Source organism: Diabrotica undecimpunctata, chromosome 7 (genome assembly GCF_040954645.1).
Source record: "Diabrotica undecimpunctata isolate CICGRU chromosome 7, icDiaUnde3, whole genome shotgun sequence".
Lineage (NCBI taxonomy): Eukaryota > Metazoa > Arthropoda > Insecta > Coleoptera > Chrysomelidae > Diabrotica > Diabrotica undecimpunctata.
In genome coordinates, this window is record NC_092809.1 from 91,694,249 (window position 1) to 91,711,454 (window position 17,206).

The 17,206-nt window shown below is 32.9% G+C and overlaps 1 protein-coding gene across 4 annotated transcripts in view; it reads left to right on the plus strand.

Moving 5' to 3' along the window:
• Window positions 1-17,206, plus strand: part of Ack-like (activated Cdc42 kinase-like) — a 212,344-nt gene that overhangs the window by 129,346 nt on the left and 65,792 nt on the right. For 3 of the 4 annotated variants that reach the window (XM_072537697.1, XM_072537694.1, XM_072537695.1), the window contains exons 9-10: window positions 603-747; window positions 11,911-11,982. In XM_072537697.1, the coding sequence (XP_072393798.1) occupies window positions 603-747; window positions 11,911-11,982 (217 nt within the window). The remainder of the gene's footprint in view (window positions 1-602; window positions 748-11,910; window positions 11,983-17,206) is intronic. The other variant, XM_072537696.1, reaches the window with a different exon arrangement.

The window sequence follows — 17,206 nt, forward strand, 5'->3', positions numbered from 1 at the left end:
TTGTGCAGCTTTTCCGCGCTGCTGCAGATAAGATAAAGATTGCCGTGATGATCGCCAACATTCGTAATGGATCGGCACATCAAGAAGAAGATATATAACTATACCAATTTACACAGAGATACCTAACATTTCTTTAATACATTATTCTCACTTTTCATCAAATTCGCTCTAATCATTGTAACAAGTTCTCCCGTGTTGACACTGTGAAGTGCCGGATCTAGACGTTCTGCAATGTAGACATTTTTTATGTTATTGTTTTTAGTTATTGCACCCACGTATTAAATCATTCTTATTTCGCCATGTTTAATCCTGCAAATATAGTATGTCTGTGTCATATCTCTGATACCCATCTTGGGTATCTGAAATTATTATATTCTATAATCATTGATAATATATTCTTGATATTTCGCTATTCTACTGTTTGTCTTTTAACGTTTGTGGCCATGCTTTTGTATAATTTGTTCGTTTCTGTCGATAAGTACCAATATATTTGACTTTCCTGATGATGGTAAATATATGTTTCGACTAGAATAAGTTTAAATAATATTCTAGCGGAATATATATCCTTACTGTAGATGTTCAAAAATGAGTTTATATTGTAGATCAATGTCAGCTCCTGTTCCTACTACACCAGCTTCACCAACTAAAAAGAAGTTTAGTTTTAAATTTCCATCAGTTCATGATCACGATAAGCACAATGAAAGGAGGAACTTTTCAGAAGAAGCTCTTTCGACTTCTGATCTACAAGTAAGTTACAAATCAAGCATTATGTCCTTCTGCAGAAAAATATCTATAATCCGTTAAAATTGATAAAACAGTACTAAAATTTAATGTTTCATTTCAAAAATGTATGTTATATACATTAGAATATATAGTTATTAAAAATAAAATATTTTCTAGATAAGAATTAGCAAAAAAATGTATTCTTATTAAAAAAAAATTGTAATTATACGAAAAAATTTTAAACTATTCTTTTTATATACGTTAGTTTTGATGACTAATGGTTATTATAAATCCTTTATTTTAAAAAATACAGGTCTATACATACAGGGTATATATTTTTTTGTTTACCTAGTAAAAATCAGTGATAATCAGTGTCATAAGTGTAACCCCAAAATGAAAGTATAGTTAAAAAATAAACTTATGGATAAAATTAACGCTCCTTTTTATTAAACTGAATAATAAACAATCGAAATGTCCACTCTGCTTGTCAAGATCAGTACGCGCATCTCGTTAAAATACGGCGATCGCGTTCTGACACACTTCAAAGGCGGCATCTGAGAATGGGCATTCTGATTGTTATTCATTCTGTGTCCTCGCCAACACTATCATAATCATTGCCTTGAAAAAATTCAAGTATCTGAAGTTAACCCTTTTAGTATTTGACATGATGGGCTGCCTATTATAGTAAGTGTTTTTTGTCGTCGTCGATTTCTGTTTCTTAATGTAACTTCTTCTGCTTGCAATGTAGCTAAAATTACAAATTTTATTAACGTTTCTACTTTCAACCCGAAAATCGTTCTCAAAGTGTAAATACCCTAATGATAAATATTGTTTTGATGTCAAATATTTTTTGACAGTTTAACTTTACGTGTCTTGATCGTAATGATAATTAAACCATGTACTGTATTTTTAAAATAAACGTCAATATCAATGTTGGTATTTTTTAGCTGCTTCTTCTTTTAATATAACATTTTGGTAACAGATCATCACCTCAAATATTCATGTCAAACAATCAAAATATCAGTTACAATACAGCTGGGTGCGAAAATATTGTAATTGTAGGATTTTTGTTTTCAAACTTTATGAAACTTAAAAACGTTATGTTAGTCGACGCTAAAACTCAGTACGCGGCTCATTTTATTGTGAATTGGTGTACGAGTAGTAGATATCCAGTTCGAGCCACACTCCACTCAGAAATTTGTCAAACAACAGTATAAAATTGCAAATTATTCTCGATATCGACGTTCTAAATGCTAGGAAATTGTTTTGGTTATTATCCCAGTTAAGAAAGAAAAAAAGGTTCTAAAAGGTATATGAGATGTAGCTGATGAAAAATCCGTGAAGACTTACAGCTGATTTGATAAATATTTTTGTTCTATAAAACGTTTCTTATACGTTCTAGATAAAAATGGTTCAAATAAAAGTTGTAGATCATAAAAAGTTCTTTATTTTGAGAGTTTCCAAATTAAAATACATAGACAATTGACCGAGATAATTGCAAAAAAACCCTTATTTTTTTTAATAATTTATAAATTTTAATAACTTTGTTTTTGCATACTGCCATGCAATATAACTACTTGAAATTATGGTAGTTAATAAGTCATTAAAGTGTGCTAAATTTTTACAGATCGACCAAATAGTTTAGAAGTTATTTAATTTGACTGTCCCGGAGAGCGATTATTTAAACAACTGTACTTGCCCAAGCAGTCACTCTAGTGGCATTTTGTAAATCGCAATAGATTTTTTGAGGCTTCATTTTTAAGATATATTAAAAAAACTTCCAACATTTTATTAAATTTATTTTTAAAAACAGTTTGAGAATGTGCTGACTTTTTAGTTTCTAAACATTTCTATATTTTTAACTTCCATAGTTTTTATGCCACACGGTTGTGTGTAGGTTTAATGTAAAGCTGGTGAAGAAAAACACTTTCCAAAAAAATAGAACCTTCTATGACCAATAACAAGAAACAAGCCGAGATATTACACTGGATAGTTCTCCCCTCCACTTTTCCATAGCGGTATTTTATGAGTACCATTACTTTAATGGGTTATAACTTTTTAATTCTTGTCGGTATATAGCATCTATAAAATGGATCGTAAAATTTAGATCTTCGTGTATAACCTGTTCAATATTCAGCTCTTAATGTTAATAAATAATGAAAATATAACTTTAAGAAAAAAATGCTATCTTGTTTACTATTGGTCATAGAAGCTTTTGTTTGTTATTTTGGAAAGTGTGTTTTTTCACCATCTTTTTATTGGGCCCACTTACAAGCGTGTGACATAAAAAATGTCAAAGTTATTATAAATGTTTATAAGCTAAAAAGTCAGTCCTTTTTCAAACTGTTTTTTAATAGCAAATTTAACAAAATCTTGAAGGTTTTTTTTTTAATAAAATGAAACCTCAAAGAATCGATTACTATTTACAAAATACCTCTAAAGTGATTGTTTGGGCAAGTAAAGTTGTTTAAAATAATCAATCTCCGGGATAAATAAATTAAATAACTTATACATTATATTATTACCTACATGTCATTATGCAAAAGTTAAATTACTCATTTTAAAGTTCTTCGCGAATTTTTCTATATCTATATATATATATATATATATATACATATATATATATATATATATATATATATATATATATATATATATATATATATATATATATATATATATATATATATATATATATATATCTTGTATCCAGCGAGGTCTGGACGCTATCTTTAATTAGTTTATATTAAAAACTCGCCTATATACAGTTATTATAGTTATTGTGCGTCTCGCTTATAGGTTAAAAGCTACACGTAAAACTAAAGAAAACATCCTTAGTTCATGTCCTAGTTAGTGACCTTAAAACTGTAACAGTTCTATAGTGTTTTGTGCTTCGCGGACTTGTGTGAATCGGAATGTGAATCGGCGGTGTAAATATAGGAACTCTACGAAAAAACTTTGACCAGATCTTAATTTAGTTATAGTAACAAAGATGGTCAATAAATTACATATTTGTTAATGCTTGTATTAACGTTAAATACCACGTTAGTGGGTGGTCGTTCGACTTGTAATTTATGACATTGCTTATTACGCTCTAAATGGTAGTATCGGTAGTAGTCGCCATCCTAATTTATTGTTCATCTTCCTACATTTTTGATGGTCGCCTTCGAGCCTAATTTTGAACCAATATTCTACCAACGCTCTTTAATGAATTTTAGTAAACTATAAGTCTATTTCAATATGCATATTGGTAGAGACGATCATTCTGACACTACTGCTATAAATAGTCAGAAGCTAAAAAGAGGGGAGCATCTTTTTGACAAGTCATCCAAGACCAGTTTACAAAGTAGGCTATCCCCTAACCGACAAAGACCATACCGTTGATAAGATCATACCGTTGTAGGCTCCACGCTACAAAAAAAAAATGAATGCTACGTTTTTTCCCAAAGAGAAGGAGGTGTAACGATGTGCATCGCCTCCGTCCCGTCAGCACTTCATGCACACGCACTCCCACCAAAAGCTGCTCCTCCATCGACGCGCGGTAGAGGTGATGGAAGAACTACGACGATATAAAACAGCATACGCCACAAGAGAGAGTCAAGTTCCGCTAGAGTGCTGATCTAGTGGAAACTTCACCGGGTCTCTGTGTATTGACTGGAGGCCAACCGTCAGAGTTTGGTCAGAGTATTGATCTGATAACAACTCTACTGGCACTAGGATATTGACTAAAGGCCAACCGCTTCTGCTAGAGTGTTGATCTAGTGGCAGTTCCGTACTCGGTCTTGCGAGTATTCATCTGAGACAGACCTATTCTTTCCTGTGACTAAGCACTGATTAGTCGCCGTCTACTCCTCGTCGGACCGAGTGTTGATTGGCCCGTTTCATCTCTATTCCTTTGATCCGTCCTTTCTCGTCTTCGCTGCGTGTCTATTATACACACCGTAGTTACCGTTTAGATTTTATGACATTAATTGTATTTTATTTTTCACAGGTATTAAACAGTGGGTTATCGAGTCGTAGATGCAGCTGTACCTCGGATTAACACTTGAATAATTCTGTACATATTATCTAGGATACAATTTTATTTATTTAGAATAAATTTTTATTTAAATTAAACTTCGGAGTTTTACGGAGTCTGTTGTCTAAAAGAGGACACAATCCGAGAAAAAAAATATGGTTGACATTAACATGCAACCGATCATAATAGACACTAGTAATATGAGTAGCTCAGATTCTGACAGTGTATAAATCTTAAGTTTATGTTTGTATACGTAAATATTCAAAATAAACTTTATCCGGCTCAAAACGTTTTAATTTTTCAGTTTATTATACATAGGTTTCTTTATTTGAATTTTGCTGTGTTAATTTTTGTATATACTTTTTTTTCAATTTGGCTTGATAATATGTGTAACTTGTATTTAGTCTTATTATGTTTATTGTAGTTGCAGTTTTAGTCATTATGTATGAATAATACCCGTTACGAGGGCGACCATCATGGCAATGTGTACTTTGCACACTGCCGCTCTGAAAAAATTTGGGATTGTCGTGTTAAACCACGTACGTAGATCCAGGAAATCCTTCGCCTTTCTGGGCCTTGTTTTCCTTCTACTTTTCCCTGTAAAATTAGTTGCCGCCGTCCATGTCTTTCGCTGTTCCTCATGATGGGACAAAGGTATTCGATTTTGGCTGTTTTTATTATGATTAACAGCTCTTTTTCTTTTTGTATCTCAAACTCATCTTCCATGAGTTGTAGTATATTGTCATTCATACAACTTTTCCTCTTTTCTTTCTTTTCTATTAGATGTTCTTCTCTGATCTTGTTAAAGGTTTCACATATATTCTGGGGTGATTCTTCTGCATTATATGTTTGCTCCATGTTACTTAGCCTCTCTGACAGAATCCGTGCGACTGTCTCTTTTATTTCCTTACAGTTTAGTTTTCTCATCGCATTTTTTGTTACTATTCTTTTTTGTAACATTCTTAAATTTAAACTAAAATTAATCAACAACGGGACTGATCTGACGATATATCAGCACCATATATTAGCTTATATTCAATAAAAACACTTTAATTTCTGATTACTACGATTTAAATATTTATTTACTGTAGATGTTATTGGAAAACCGTCCAAAGGTTTCCAAAAATTGGAAAATCATGTTTATAAATGTATACCCAGTTTTCAAAATGTAATAAATGAAATAAAAGAGAAGTATAGTCCAATCGTCCATTGTAATATTGGCCATTTTCTAATTTTTATAACCGATGTACGTTTGGCTCACTTGTTTTGGTTTATTTCCTATAATAAGAATGATGACGATGTGCAAATATCCGGCTGATTGACTGTAATAGTCATGAGCTGCCCTCATATACCTTTTAGGACTTAATATAATAACTGTATAAGATTTTTTCAGCTTGAAAAAATCACTGATTTTACGTAACTATTTTCAAATACAGATATTTGAAGGTTCTAAAAGTTATATGAAGGGTAGCTGATCAGAAATCCGTGGTTACCTACAGCTGATTTTGCTTTCTTTTTTTTTTAACAATCTTAAAAAGTGAAAAAAATATATGACTGCAACTTCTGCCCGGGAGAACATGAGTTGCTGTGCTGCCCTCCGGCAGACGGCCCACTTGAACAAACACAGTACTGACGTTAGTGTCGTCGTGAAATTGGACGACATGGAAGTATTGACAAACGAAGAAAGTGAGAGCCTTCTGCCAGCCTAGTTAAGTACAAAGGTTGTGTAGGATTTCTCCTAAAGCAATAATACAATAACAAATCGTCGTCATCTTCTTCTTGTAGTAAAACTTTAAACATTTCGTAATCCATATTTTTTATGTAATATTCAACCTCAACTGTTTTATACCGTCACGTAACTGAAGTACAACAACTGTCGTCTCCAGTCGTTGTCTTGTCGGAATAGTACCTTTAGGGACTCGCCCTTCTCCTGTGTTCCTAGAAGAGAAATCGAGAGGTAAATAACCCGAAGCATAAATTTATGAAAGGCACCTACGGTACAGAAATTAGCATTAGTACAGCCACTTAGTACAGAAAAATTTACAGGTTACTTTTGAACCAAAAGTTACAACCCAAATATTTAACAAAATCAATAATTTTTAACCACTTGTGGTACACCGTTTTGAAAAGTAAGTGATGCAGATGTTTTTCTACTTGTAGCAACTTTAAAAAATATTTAAATTTTATTGATAAGTGTATATTATTTTTATAAATATGTAATAATTATTATAAATTAATAGAATACATTAAGAATAATTCTTTTAATTAATTTTATAGACTTTTTTTTCAACAAAATAATTAAATTTATTATAATTGCATTTAATGAAGATAGGTAACTAATAAGTATAAATAATATTTTTGTTGTTCACCTCTCTTTTTTTCCGTGGCGATATTTTACGAGTACCATCACTTTAACGGGTTATAACTTTTTACTTCTTTTCGGTATATACCATCTATAAAATGGATTACAAAATTTAGATCTTCGTTTATAATCTGTTCACTATTCATCTCTTTGTATAAATTAACGCTCTCCTAGATAAACAAATTTAATAACTTATAAAGTATCTGGTCGATCTGTTCGAAATTTAGCACATTGTAATAACTCATTAATTGCCACAATTTTGAGTAGTTATGTTACATTTCATTATGTAAAAAAACAAAGTTATTAACATTTATAAATTACTGCAAAAATAAGGGTTTTTTGTAACTATCTTGGTGAATTGTTTATGTATTTTAATTTAGAAACTCGCAAATTGAAGAACTTTTTAAGATCTACAATTTTTGTTTGAACAATTTTTTTCTAGAATATAAAAACGTTTTATAGTCAAAAAATATATATTTTTTTTACTTTTTAATATTGTTAAAAAAAACAAAGCAAAATAAGCTGTACGTCTTTCGGATTTTTCATCAGCTTCATCTGTTATATCTTTTAGAACCTTGAAATATCTGTATAAGATATTTTTAAGTGAAATCAATGATTTTTTTACAGATAGAGTGGTGTATATACTTTATTCAAAGTAACATTTAGAAATACTGGCCATTGTTGTAAATTTATAGAATAGAGGTTAAAGATAAAATATTTAGTTACAAACAATTAAAAATAATATTTATGTTACTAATGTTATTGCATTTTGAACTAATATCCATATGTATACAAGTGTTATTTAACCTTTACCTAGTTTTACATTTAGTTGCAAAGCTTTTATATATGTATATACCTGTATTTTTAATAATCATTTACAAAATATATTAACCGACACAAAAATTTACATACTAACACGAAATAAATTTTTCTTCCTTTTCCTGCATTTCCTACTTTTTTATTTTTTTATTCATGTAGAAATTCATGAGCTCCCCTTCCTCCCTTGATGAAATTCCCAACCATACCTTACGTCTTCCATTGTGGGACAAAGCATCTGCAGAATTCTATTTTGCCAAATCCCGCGAACTTTTAAGCCGTCCTTTTCCTTCAACGAGAGTTTCTCACAATTCTTGTCGTAACCTTAACACTTTAAGTAACGATACTTATGCGATGAGAGGGTTTTCTTTTGCTAATAGATTTCACAATATGTCTTTTGAAGACACATATTACCGTCCTCATGTTCAATATCGCGATAGAACTTTGACAAAATCAGAGAGTATGACTCGTAAAACTTATAATGATCCAAGGTATCATTTGGAAGCTAATCAAAACTTCTATCAAGAAACAGTTCCCACTTCGCAGTACTATGAAACTTCCTACGTTTATTATAAGACTGAGAATTTAGAAGATGATAAAGAGTTTCAGCAAAGACCGCGTACGTTGAGCTTTAGTGATAGTCAAGAGCCGATTAGAAAGAGGAATGGACGTAGTGTTAAGGACCGTAATCGACGAAGACAATCTTATAATCCAAAAGCTTATGAATCTAGTTCCAGTGAAAGCGACTGCGTTAGCATCGGTTCAGCTGATTTCGATTGGCGTAGACGTAGAAGGCTTTCAAGATTGTCTGGATCAAATACAAGTATAAGATCAGAAATACCAAAGCGATCGACAAATCCATTTTTAAAGCCCGGCTTTAGCGTTAAAATGATGGGAAAATCTCCACCACCGAGTAACAGCGTGTTAAGCGGACTTTCGCCTACTTCTGTTGCTAGATGCCAAAGGTCTACCAATTCAAGCACTTCTGACTCTAGTCTATAACTTAAATTAGTTTGATGTATCAAAAATAGTAGCAGTTTGAAGGTAATGTTAGAATTTTCGAAAGTTAATTGTGTTGCTTAGTTGTAAACGTTGTCTATTATTATTATTTTATTTACAGTCTGTCCGTACTAAGCATCTGCGCATCGAAACTTTTAGAAGCATAGCTTTCTTATCGCGAGATATGGATGCAGCAGTGGATCGCACAAAAATAAATGTATAAATATATCGCGCGACCACACACTACGTGGAGTTAAACGCAGTCCAATGCGTGTTTATTAATAAAATAAAATACAATCGAATCGAATGGAATCGAATAAAATATTGAATCGAATAGATTATTGAATCGGATCGATTATTGAACTGAATCGATTATCGAATCAATTATTGAATCGATTATCGAATTGATTATCGAATGAAATCAAATATCAAATCGAATCAAATCTTGAATCCATTATTGAACAGAATCGAATCAATTATCTAATCGAATCACTTATCGAATCGATTATCAAATTGAATCAAATATCGGATCGAATTAAATATTGAATATAATCGAATCGATTATCGAATCGAATAGAATCAATTATATAATCGATTATGAAATCGAATCGATCATCAAATCGGAATCAAGTCAATCACCGAATTGGATTCGAATCAAATCAAATATCGAATCTAATCAATTATCGAATAGAATCGAATTGAATCACATTGAGTCGAATCAAGTATCAAATCGATTATTGAATTGAATCGATTATTGCATCAAATCGGATTGATTATTGAATCGATTATCGAATCGGAATCAAATCGAATCGAATCAAATATCGAATCGAAACAAATATCGAGTCGAATCAATTATCGAATCTAATCAAGTCGATTATCGAATCAAATCGAATCGAATTAAATATCGAATCGAATCAAATATTGAATCCATTCTCTAAGCGAATTGAATAGAAATAAAATACAATAAAATAAAGTAAATTAAAACAATCACTCCTTGCTTAGACGACAAGAAAACTATGCTTCCCTTCCTAGGTCACTCCCGGACTGCCACATCCCGTTTTTTATATAATGATACAGTGAGGTCCCAGTATAGCTTGTAGTTGTCATTTTCAAGTATTCTGTCAAGGACGTATTGATAATAAGAAAGATGGTCGGTTTTGAGAAGTCCCAGTTTGTCAGCTAGTTTTTGGTGGATAATCTTTCCTACTGAGTCATGGCGTTCTTTATAATCAGTACCAACAAATGCCTGGCAGCCACCGGTAAGATGTTGGATGGTTTTTTAGGCTTGGCATCCATATCGGCATTTGTCATTTTGGACTTGAGGATCTTTAACAATATATTTCAGGTAATTTTTAGTTGGAATAACCTGATCCTGAATGCCAAGTAGGAAACCCTCAATCTAGGGAAACATCTTTCCTGATGTCAACCAATAGTTCGACGCTGTATTGTCGACATATTCTTGGCTGATCTCATTGAAATGTCGTCCATGCAGATGTTTACTCATCCAGGTGCGCATTTTTTCTTGCTGAGTCAGGTGGTTTATGCGCATTTCTTGTTTCCTTAGTTTAAGCGGCGTTGTATCATCTACTGCGCAAATTGCTCGATGTAAAGTAGATGTCTCAGCCTGTACCTGAAAATAAGTTCTTAAATTAGCAATTTGTTTATCCAATTGCTCACCTATATCAATAAGTCCTCTTTCCCCTTGACACTGCGGTAATGTTGTTCTCTCTACTGCACTGCGTGGATGATGTTTTTGCGCCTTTGTGAGAAGTGTTCTCACTTTTCGCTGAAGACCCCCCATATCCATTTTTGACCACTTTGTAATACCAAATGAGTAGCTCAGCGCGGAACAGGCGTACGAATTTAATGCCTTAAACAAATGTTTGCTATTAAGATATGACTGATTTAGTTGTCTTACTCTTCGCACAAACTCCGAAGTTAGTTATTTTCATTTGTTTATGGTCAATTTTCCGCGCTTGTTTTACTCCGAGATATTTGTACATATCATTTTCACCCATTGCCTCGATGTTTTGTATACGGCACTTGTCTAGTCCAAAATGCATACTGATATCATTTGAGAAATTTTCTATAGTTTTTATATACAACTGTATTGTTTCATATACAACAAATGGTTAAGCTTCTTCGCCACAACAGTATTGTTATTTTTGATTCTAAAACCTGAGTCAGTGGAGTTCAGTAGCTGAGATAGTGGGTTCATCGCTAAACAGAACCAAAGAGGACTCAACGAGTACCCTTGGAAAAGGCCCCGGTTAATTGGGATATCTTCAGTTTCGTTGTTGTTTTCACCGGGTATTTAAAGGTGAATTTTAGTCTTCCACTCCGTCATTATGTGCTTTAATATTATTATTATTATTCTCAGTAAAAATAGTAAATCTTATTCTGCATTCTGCTTATGTTACAAAAATTGAATTTTATCACTAAGCGTCGCGACTTCTGGAAAGACCTTGTCGATCAATTAAAATAGGCCGATACCGACTCCGTTTATTAGTGAGATAGTTTACCCTTAGCCATGAAATCTTTGGCGTGAACAGTTCCACCACTGACTTGGTTGCAGCTGGCATCAACTGATAGGATTAGTATTTCAACCTGAGACACTGTATAAAAATAATAATAATATTAATAATATAAAGTTTGCATATACAAATAAAATATTTAAATCTCAACAATTGATTAAACACATACATATAGTAGGACAACTTAAAAAATTCAGATTATCTTCAAATGCTACATGAAGGCATGTTTAGTTTTTCTAAAATTTCATACTCGGGTAGTTAGCAATTTGTAATTGTAGAATTTATATATAAAAACGAAAATCAAGAATAATAATTACAGTTCCCTCCTGTATTACTTACAAAAGTAAGTAATCGTCATCTCCATTGACCACATCCTGTTATTTTTACTTTTGCCTAGATTTTTTTTATTTTTTATTCATTCCATTTAGTTTTTCTTTATTGGTTATTTTTCCCTTTAGTCCAAAGTTACGCAAGAGGCCCATTTAGCATATCAAGCATTAGTGGAAAGCCCCACCAATGATGTACCGCAGGTATGTACTTTTCAGAGTATATTTTATTTTATACGCGTTTTATGCAGAATTGAAACAAATATATCTTTATGAATTTTGTGAATACAAACTGAAAAGTTGTTTCTTATTTTAACAAATTTTTATATAGCGTACTCATAAATATGTATATATTATCACAGACGTTCTACTTCTTAACAATAGAAAGTTTATTTATTATTCTCGCATCCTTTTTTATGTCAGCTTATTTTACTAGGCCACAGCCTGTAAATACCGAAAACAATGTACCATTGCAAAACATCGACAAGGAAACCTTACGCTTCTTAATAAGTCTGCATTATGGTACATTTGCTAAAAAATGGTAAAAAATCCAAAAATTAAATCTATATTAATATAAAACACAGTCACAGAATCGTATTATTTGCACCATTTATAACTTAAGAACAGTTTAACCGATTTATTTATCGGAGCAGTTTATCCGTCTCTGTCCGGAGTAGCAGAATAATTATTAAAAAATATTAATTAAAATATTAAATATTAAACAAATGCGTATGAATAAGTGGTGTTGACATTTATAGATATTTTCAAATTCCTCCAGTTAATTATTTAAAATAAATCTATTTTTTCTTTATGAAATAAAATTTCAACACTTGAAATGGTGTATGAATAAGTGGTATAGTATTTATAGATATTTTCAAATTCCTCCAGATTTTGGTTTAACCGTAATAAAGTTTAAAAAATTGTTACTAGTAACAGCTCATTGTTGTCTTAGTTTAAATTTATGGTTATTTATTTATGGCGTTTATGATTACTCATTGTACTGGTGTCGATTGCCGGATAATAATGGTGGAACTATCAGAACGAAGTGAAAGGAAACGATTTGGTGATAGACAACATATAGATTTTTCCGTATTCACTACTTCTCTCCAAACAAGACCCGGACTGTAAGGTTATACCTGCAGTTTTAGACAAGTCTAAAAATGCAGAAGTGTTGGGTGCAGCAATATTCGGTAGTGGTGGATAAGACAATATACCTTTGTATTTTAAGCAGAGATTTTTGCATCTTGCAGTGTACAAGGGAAATTAACATAAGAGCTTTCGAACTGAAGCAGATCAATATATGCATAGATAGTCAAGCAGCCATGGGGCACTCATAAGTCCTAAGGTGGATTCTAGGCTAGTAAGGGAATGCCGAGAGAAACTCGACAGACTGGCAGAACATAACAGTATCACACTCGTACGAGTTCCAGGTCACCGGGGAATATATGGCAATGCAAATCTGATACACTTGCCATAGGAGCATCAGCTATAAAATACTTGGATCCAGAGCCGACCGTGGAATCGCCTAAAAGCATCCGCGACCGGAAAAAATCTGGGTTCGAAGGCAACATAACTTACGGGAAAATAAACACGGACAAACACATCGCAAAATGTATATTGGACGTACATATGCTAATATGTAATAAGGAACACCTGCATACAATGGGACTGATTCATAGCGACTTGAGCTGCGGACTCTGTAGCGGAAAACCTGAAACAGTCAACCATCTTGTAAATCGCAGGCGGCTAATACTTTTTGGAAACAACCAAGTGACTCCAAATATACCGATATGGCAATTTTTCAATTACCGTATACGTTATTCAGTATGTGGAACAAAGATAACACTTCATTGTTTAAATAGAAGTGAGGCAGTCACCATGTTGAAGGAGTAGGTATACCTTTTAAATAGTGTTGCTATATTTCTGTTACATCTTTCCTTCTAAAATTTTAGTCCGATACATGAGTGTAAAATAATATTTAAATCCACTACAGTTCATTGTAGACTGAAAATTAATATTGTCCCAAAAAAATTTAAATTAAGTAGTCATGTAGTTATTATTTTCTGATCGATTATACCAATTACTTAATTAGTTAACTAAGAACATTGATGTGTAGCAACAACACATATTCCCCTGAGTAGTTGTAAAATTTTAAGCAACGCCTTTCACAGTGCGGGCGCCAAGATCCATCCGGCTATTCGGCATTCAGAAAATTTATCAGAAACTGACGAGGAGTGTGTAGTTCTTTGCATTAAATTATTTCTTCTATAACTTTCCGTCAGTAAACCTTAAGAAAAACTCGGAACACTTATATTCGAATTTTAAATGCATTTCTTGTAGATTTTTACTATGATAGCTTAGAAATAAAACAATAATCCACTTACTATTAACAAAACATAAATATTATTTTTATAAGAAAAAAACCAACTTAAAAATTATTCTAAATAATTAAATTAGAAAGGCATTTTTAAAATAATCTCTATCCAATTGAATCTTCGAACAAACCATCATTTTGAGCTAAACAAAATCTGAATCTATCAACTAAAGCAAGTCTCATTGCATTTAACTGATTTGACTACAGAGTTGAACAATTTTTTCTTGAAATTAAGCCAAATTAGTGCCTCGTTCGAATTCATGCCGATATAATTTTGATTTTAGCATTCCCCAGAAATAAAAATCCAAAGGTGCTAAATCTGTTGACAAGTTGACCGCAAGGTTTCGAACTGCTGGAATAATTTGATTGCGTAATAAATCTAGACACTTACGTCCATTTAAATTTTCCGTAATAAAAAATGGACCAATTATATTATCGTTAAGTCCAGTTCACACGTTTAATTTCTTTGGGTGTTGTATTTTCACAGCAATACTCAAATGTTTATTTTTCCTAGACCAAGAGCAGACGACACTTGGATTATGGCGTTTATCGATTGTGAATGAAGATTCATCGGAAAACAAAACATTTTTTAAAAAGTTATTGTTCTCATTCGATTTCTCCATCATAATTTCACAAAATTCCATACGTTTAAAATGATCCTCTGGAAAAAGTTCTTGGGTGGTTTGCACTTTATAGCAATTGTATTGATTTAATTTTAAAATATTCCTTACAGTTCTCTCCTTTAGGTCAAGTTAATCCGCAATTTGTCTACTCGAACAAGCCGTTTCTTCAGCAGTTAAACAAACTTGCATTTCGCGAGCTTCGCGTTCAACAGAGATTTGTTTCGCTCGTGGTTGATCCGTTGGACGACATTTCATACAGGTATTTATGCAACCGAAATTTTCAAAGTTTTTAATAATTGATCGCTTTCTCTTTCTCTTCGAGTTTTCTCTGTCGGAATTGGTCGATTTTCAAAAGCAGCAATAAATAACTGTATTATTTCTTCAATAGAATGGTTCCCATGATACCATTTCACATATACGGTTGGCATTTTAATTATCTGTTTTAAACCTTTTACCACCACAGCTAAAAATCAAATAGATAGACCATAAAGCTGCTGTACAGATAAGCACTGCCTATTCTTTGGAGGGGAAATCATATACTCGTAGAGGGGGCAGGCACACCGTTTATACTATCTGTCTGTCTACTGAAGTGCGTTATTTATTTAGCTCACGCTGTTGTCACATATTAATTTCTGAATTCGGTGTTCTTTGTTAATTAATTAAGTAATAATATAATCGTTTAAAAAATAACACTTACATTATTACTTCATGTAAGTTTTATTGGGGCCATAATAATTTTCGTTCTACAATAAACTGTAGTGGATTTAAATATTATGTTACACTCATGTATCCGACTAATATTTTAGAAGGAATGATGTAATAGAAATTTTGCAACACTGATTAAAAATTAGACTCGCTACTTCAATATGCGTGGATTGTGTCTCACTCGTATTCAAACAATTAACAAACAATCTTTGTTCCACATACTGAATAACGTATACGGCAGTTAAAAAATTGCCATATCGGTATATAATATTGTACCCGTCCACTAGACCTGTATAAGCTGATACAGTGTTCGAGAATCCTGGATTGGTTGTTATGAAGGAATGGAATATGTATAATAAGCGAACTGGCTGAAGTTCGACTGGTTTATATCAGCGACTTCCACGAAAAACAAAACTTCTATCCAAAATATTCCAGGCTCATTGAAACGAGAACTTTTGCAATTCGGTTAATTCCATTAATCGCTTTTTTGTCATTCAAACTCCCAATGAAATCATGCACTATTAAGTTGGTCAATATATGAGCTACAATAAGGCGATTTGGTGTATATTCCCATTCCCCATTCATGAATGTCATCCCACTGTTCCCAATGTCTTCCTTTATTTTGGTCCAGTAGGAGTCTATTTCTGTCTGGCCTTCTTCATTTACATTTTTGATTACCTAGCCTGTTGGTGATGTTTTCCGAGTACCGCTCTGCAATTGTCGCATCTCTCAGATTTTGCACATTCCATTTTTTTGTATCCTTTTTATTTTCTTCACTAGTGTTTGAAATTCTAGCCCTCAATGTTGAGATCACTAGGCAATGATCTGAGTTTATGTTTGCGCCTATATAACTTCTGCAGTTTATTATGTCTGTTTCATGCCTTGAATATATTAAGATGTGATCAATCTGGCTCGTTGTTCTTCCATCAGGAGTGGTCCAGATTACCTTGTGTATGTTCTTGTGTTCAAAATAGGTGCTAGCGGCTGTCATATTGAGTGCTGCTGCTAAGTTTATCAGTCGTAATCCAGTATCGCAACTGATGTTGTGTAGGCTATGCTTCCCTATCGTGGGCATAAAAACTTGCTCTCGTCCTATTCTTGCATTCATGTCACCTAATACAATCTTAATGTAATTTCTGGGACATCTCCTGTAGGCTTGCTCTAAGTCTTCGAAGAACTGTTCTTTTGTTTCCTCTGGTTTATTATTAGTTGGGGCATGTGCATTGATCAAACTGTAATTAAAGAATTTCCCTTTCAAGCGCAAACAGCACATTCTTTGACTGTAGGCTTTAAAGTCAATAATTAGGCCTTTTGTTCTTCGGTTTACCATAAATCTCACCCCATCTGTGTTGGCTTTCATTGCAGCTATAATATATGGAATGGATTCTCTGCAGTGCTAAAACATCTACTTTGTATTTGTTCACTATGTCTAGTAAAGAAGTGAGTGCTCCAGTTCAGTACAGGGGTTGGGTATTCCATGTTCCTAATTTCAATTCCTTTTTTCGTTTGCATAGTCGTCGTCGTGAGCTCCGTCCAGCTAATAGTTCCAGAGGTTCCGTGACATATGTTTTTTTACATTAAGATGTTGTCAGCCTCTAGCCCAACCCCCAACCTGAAGGGCCAGGGACTCTTCTGTTAGGGTTGCCATACCTTAGACTATTTTGGTTCGCGGTTGGTATTTTTATTTCCCAACTACCCACCGGTCCTATGACCGGTTAGGGCGTTC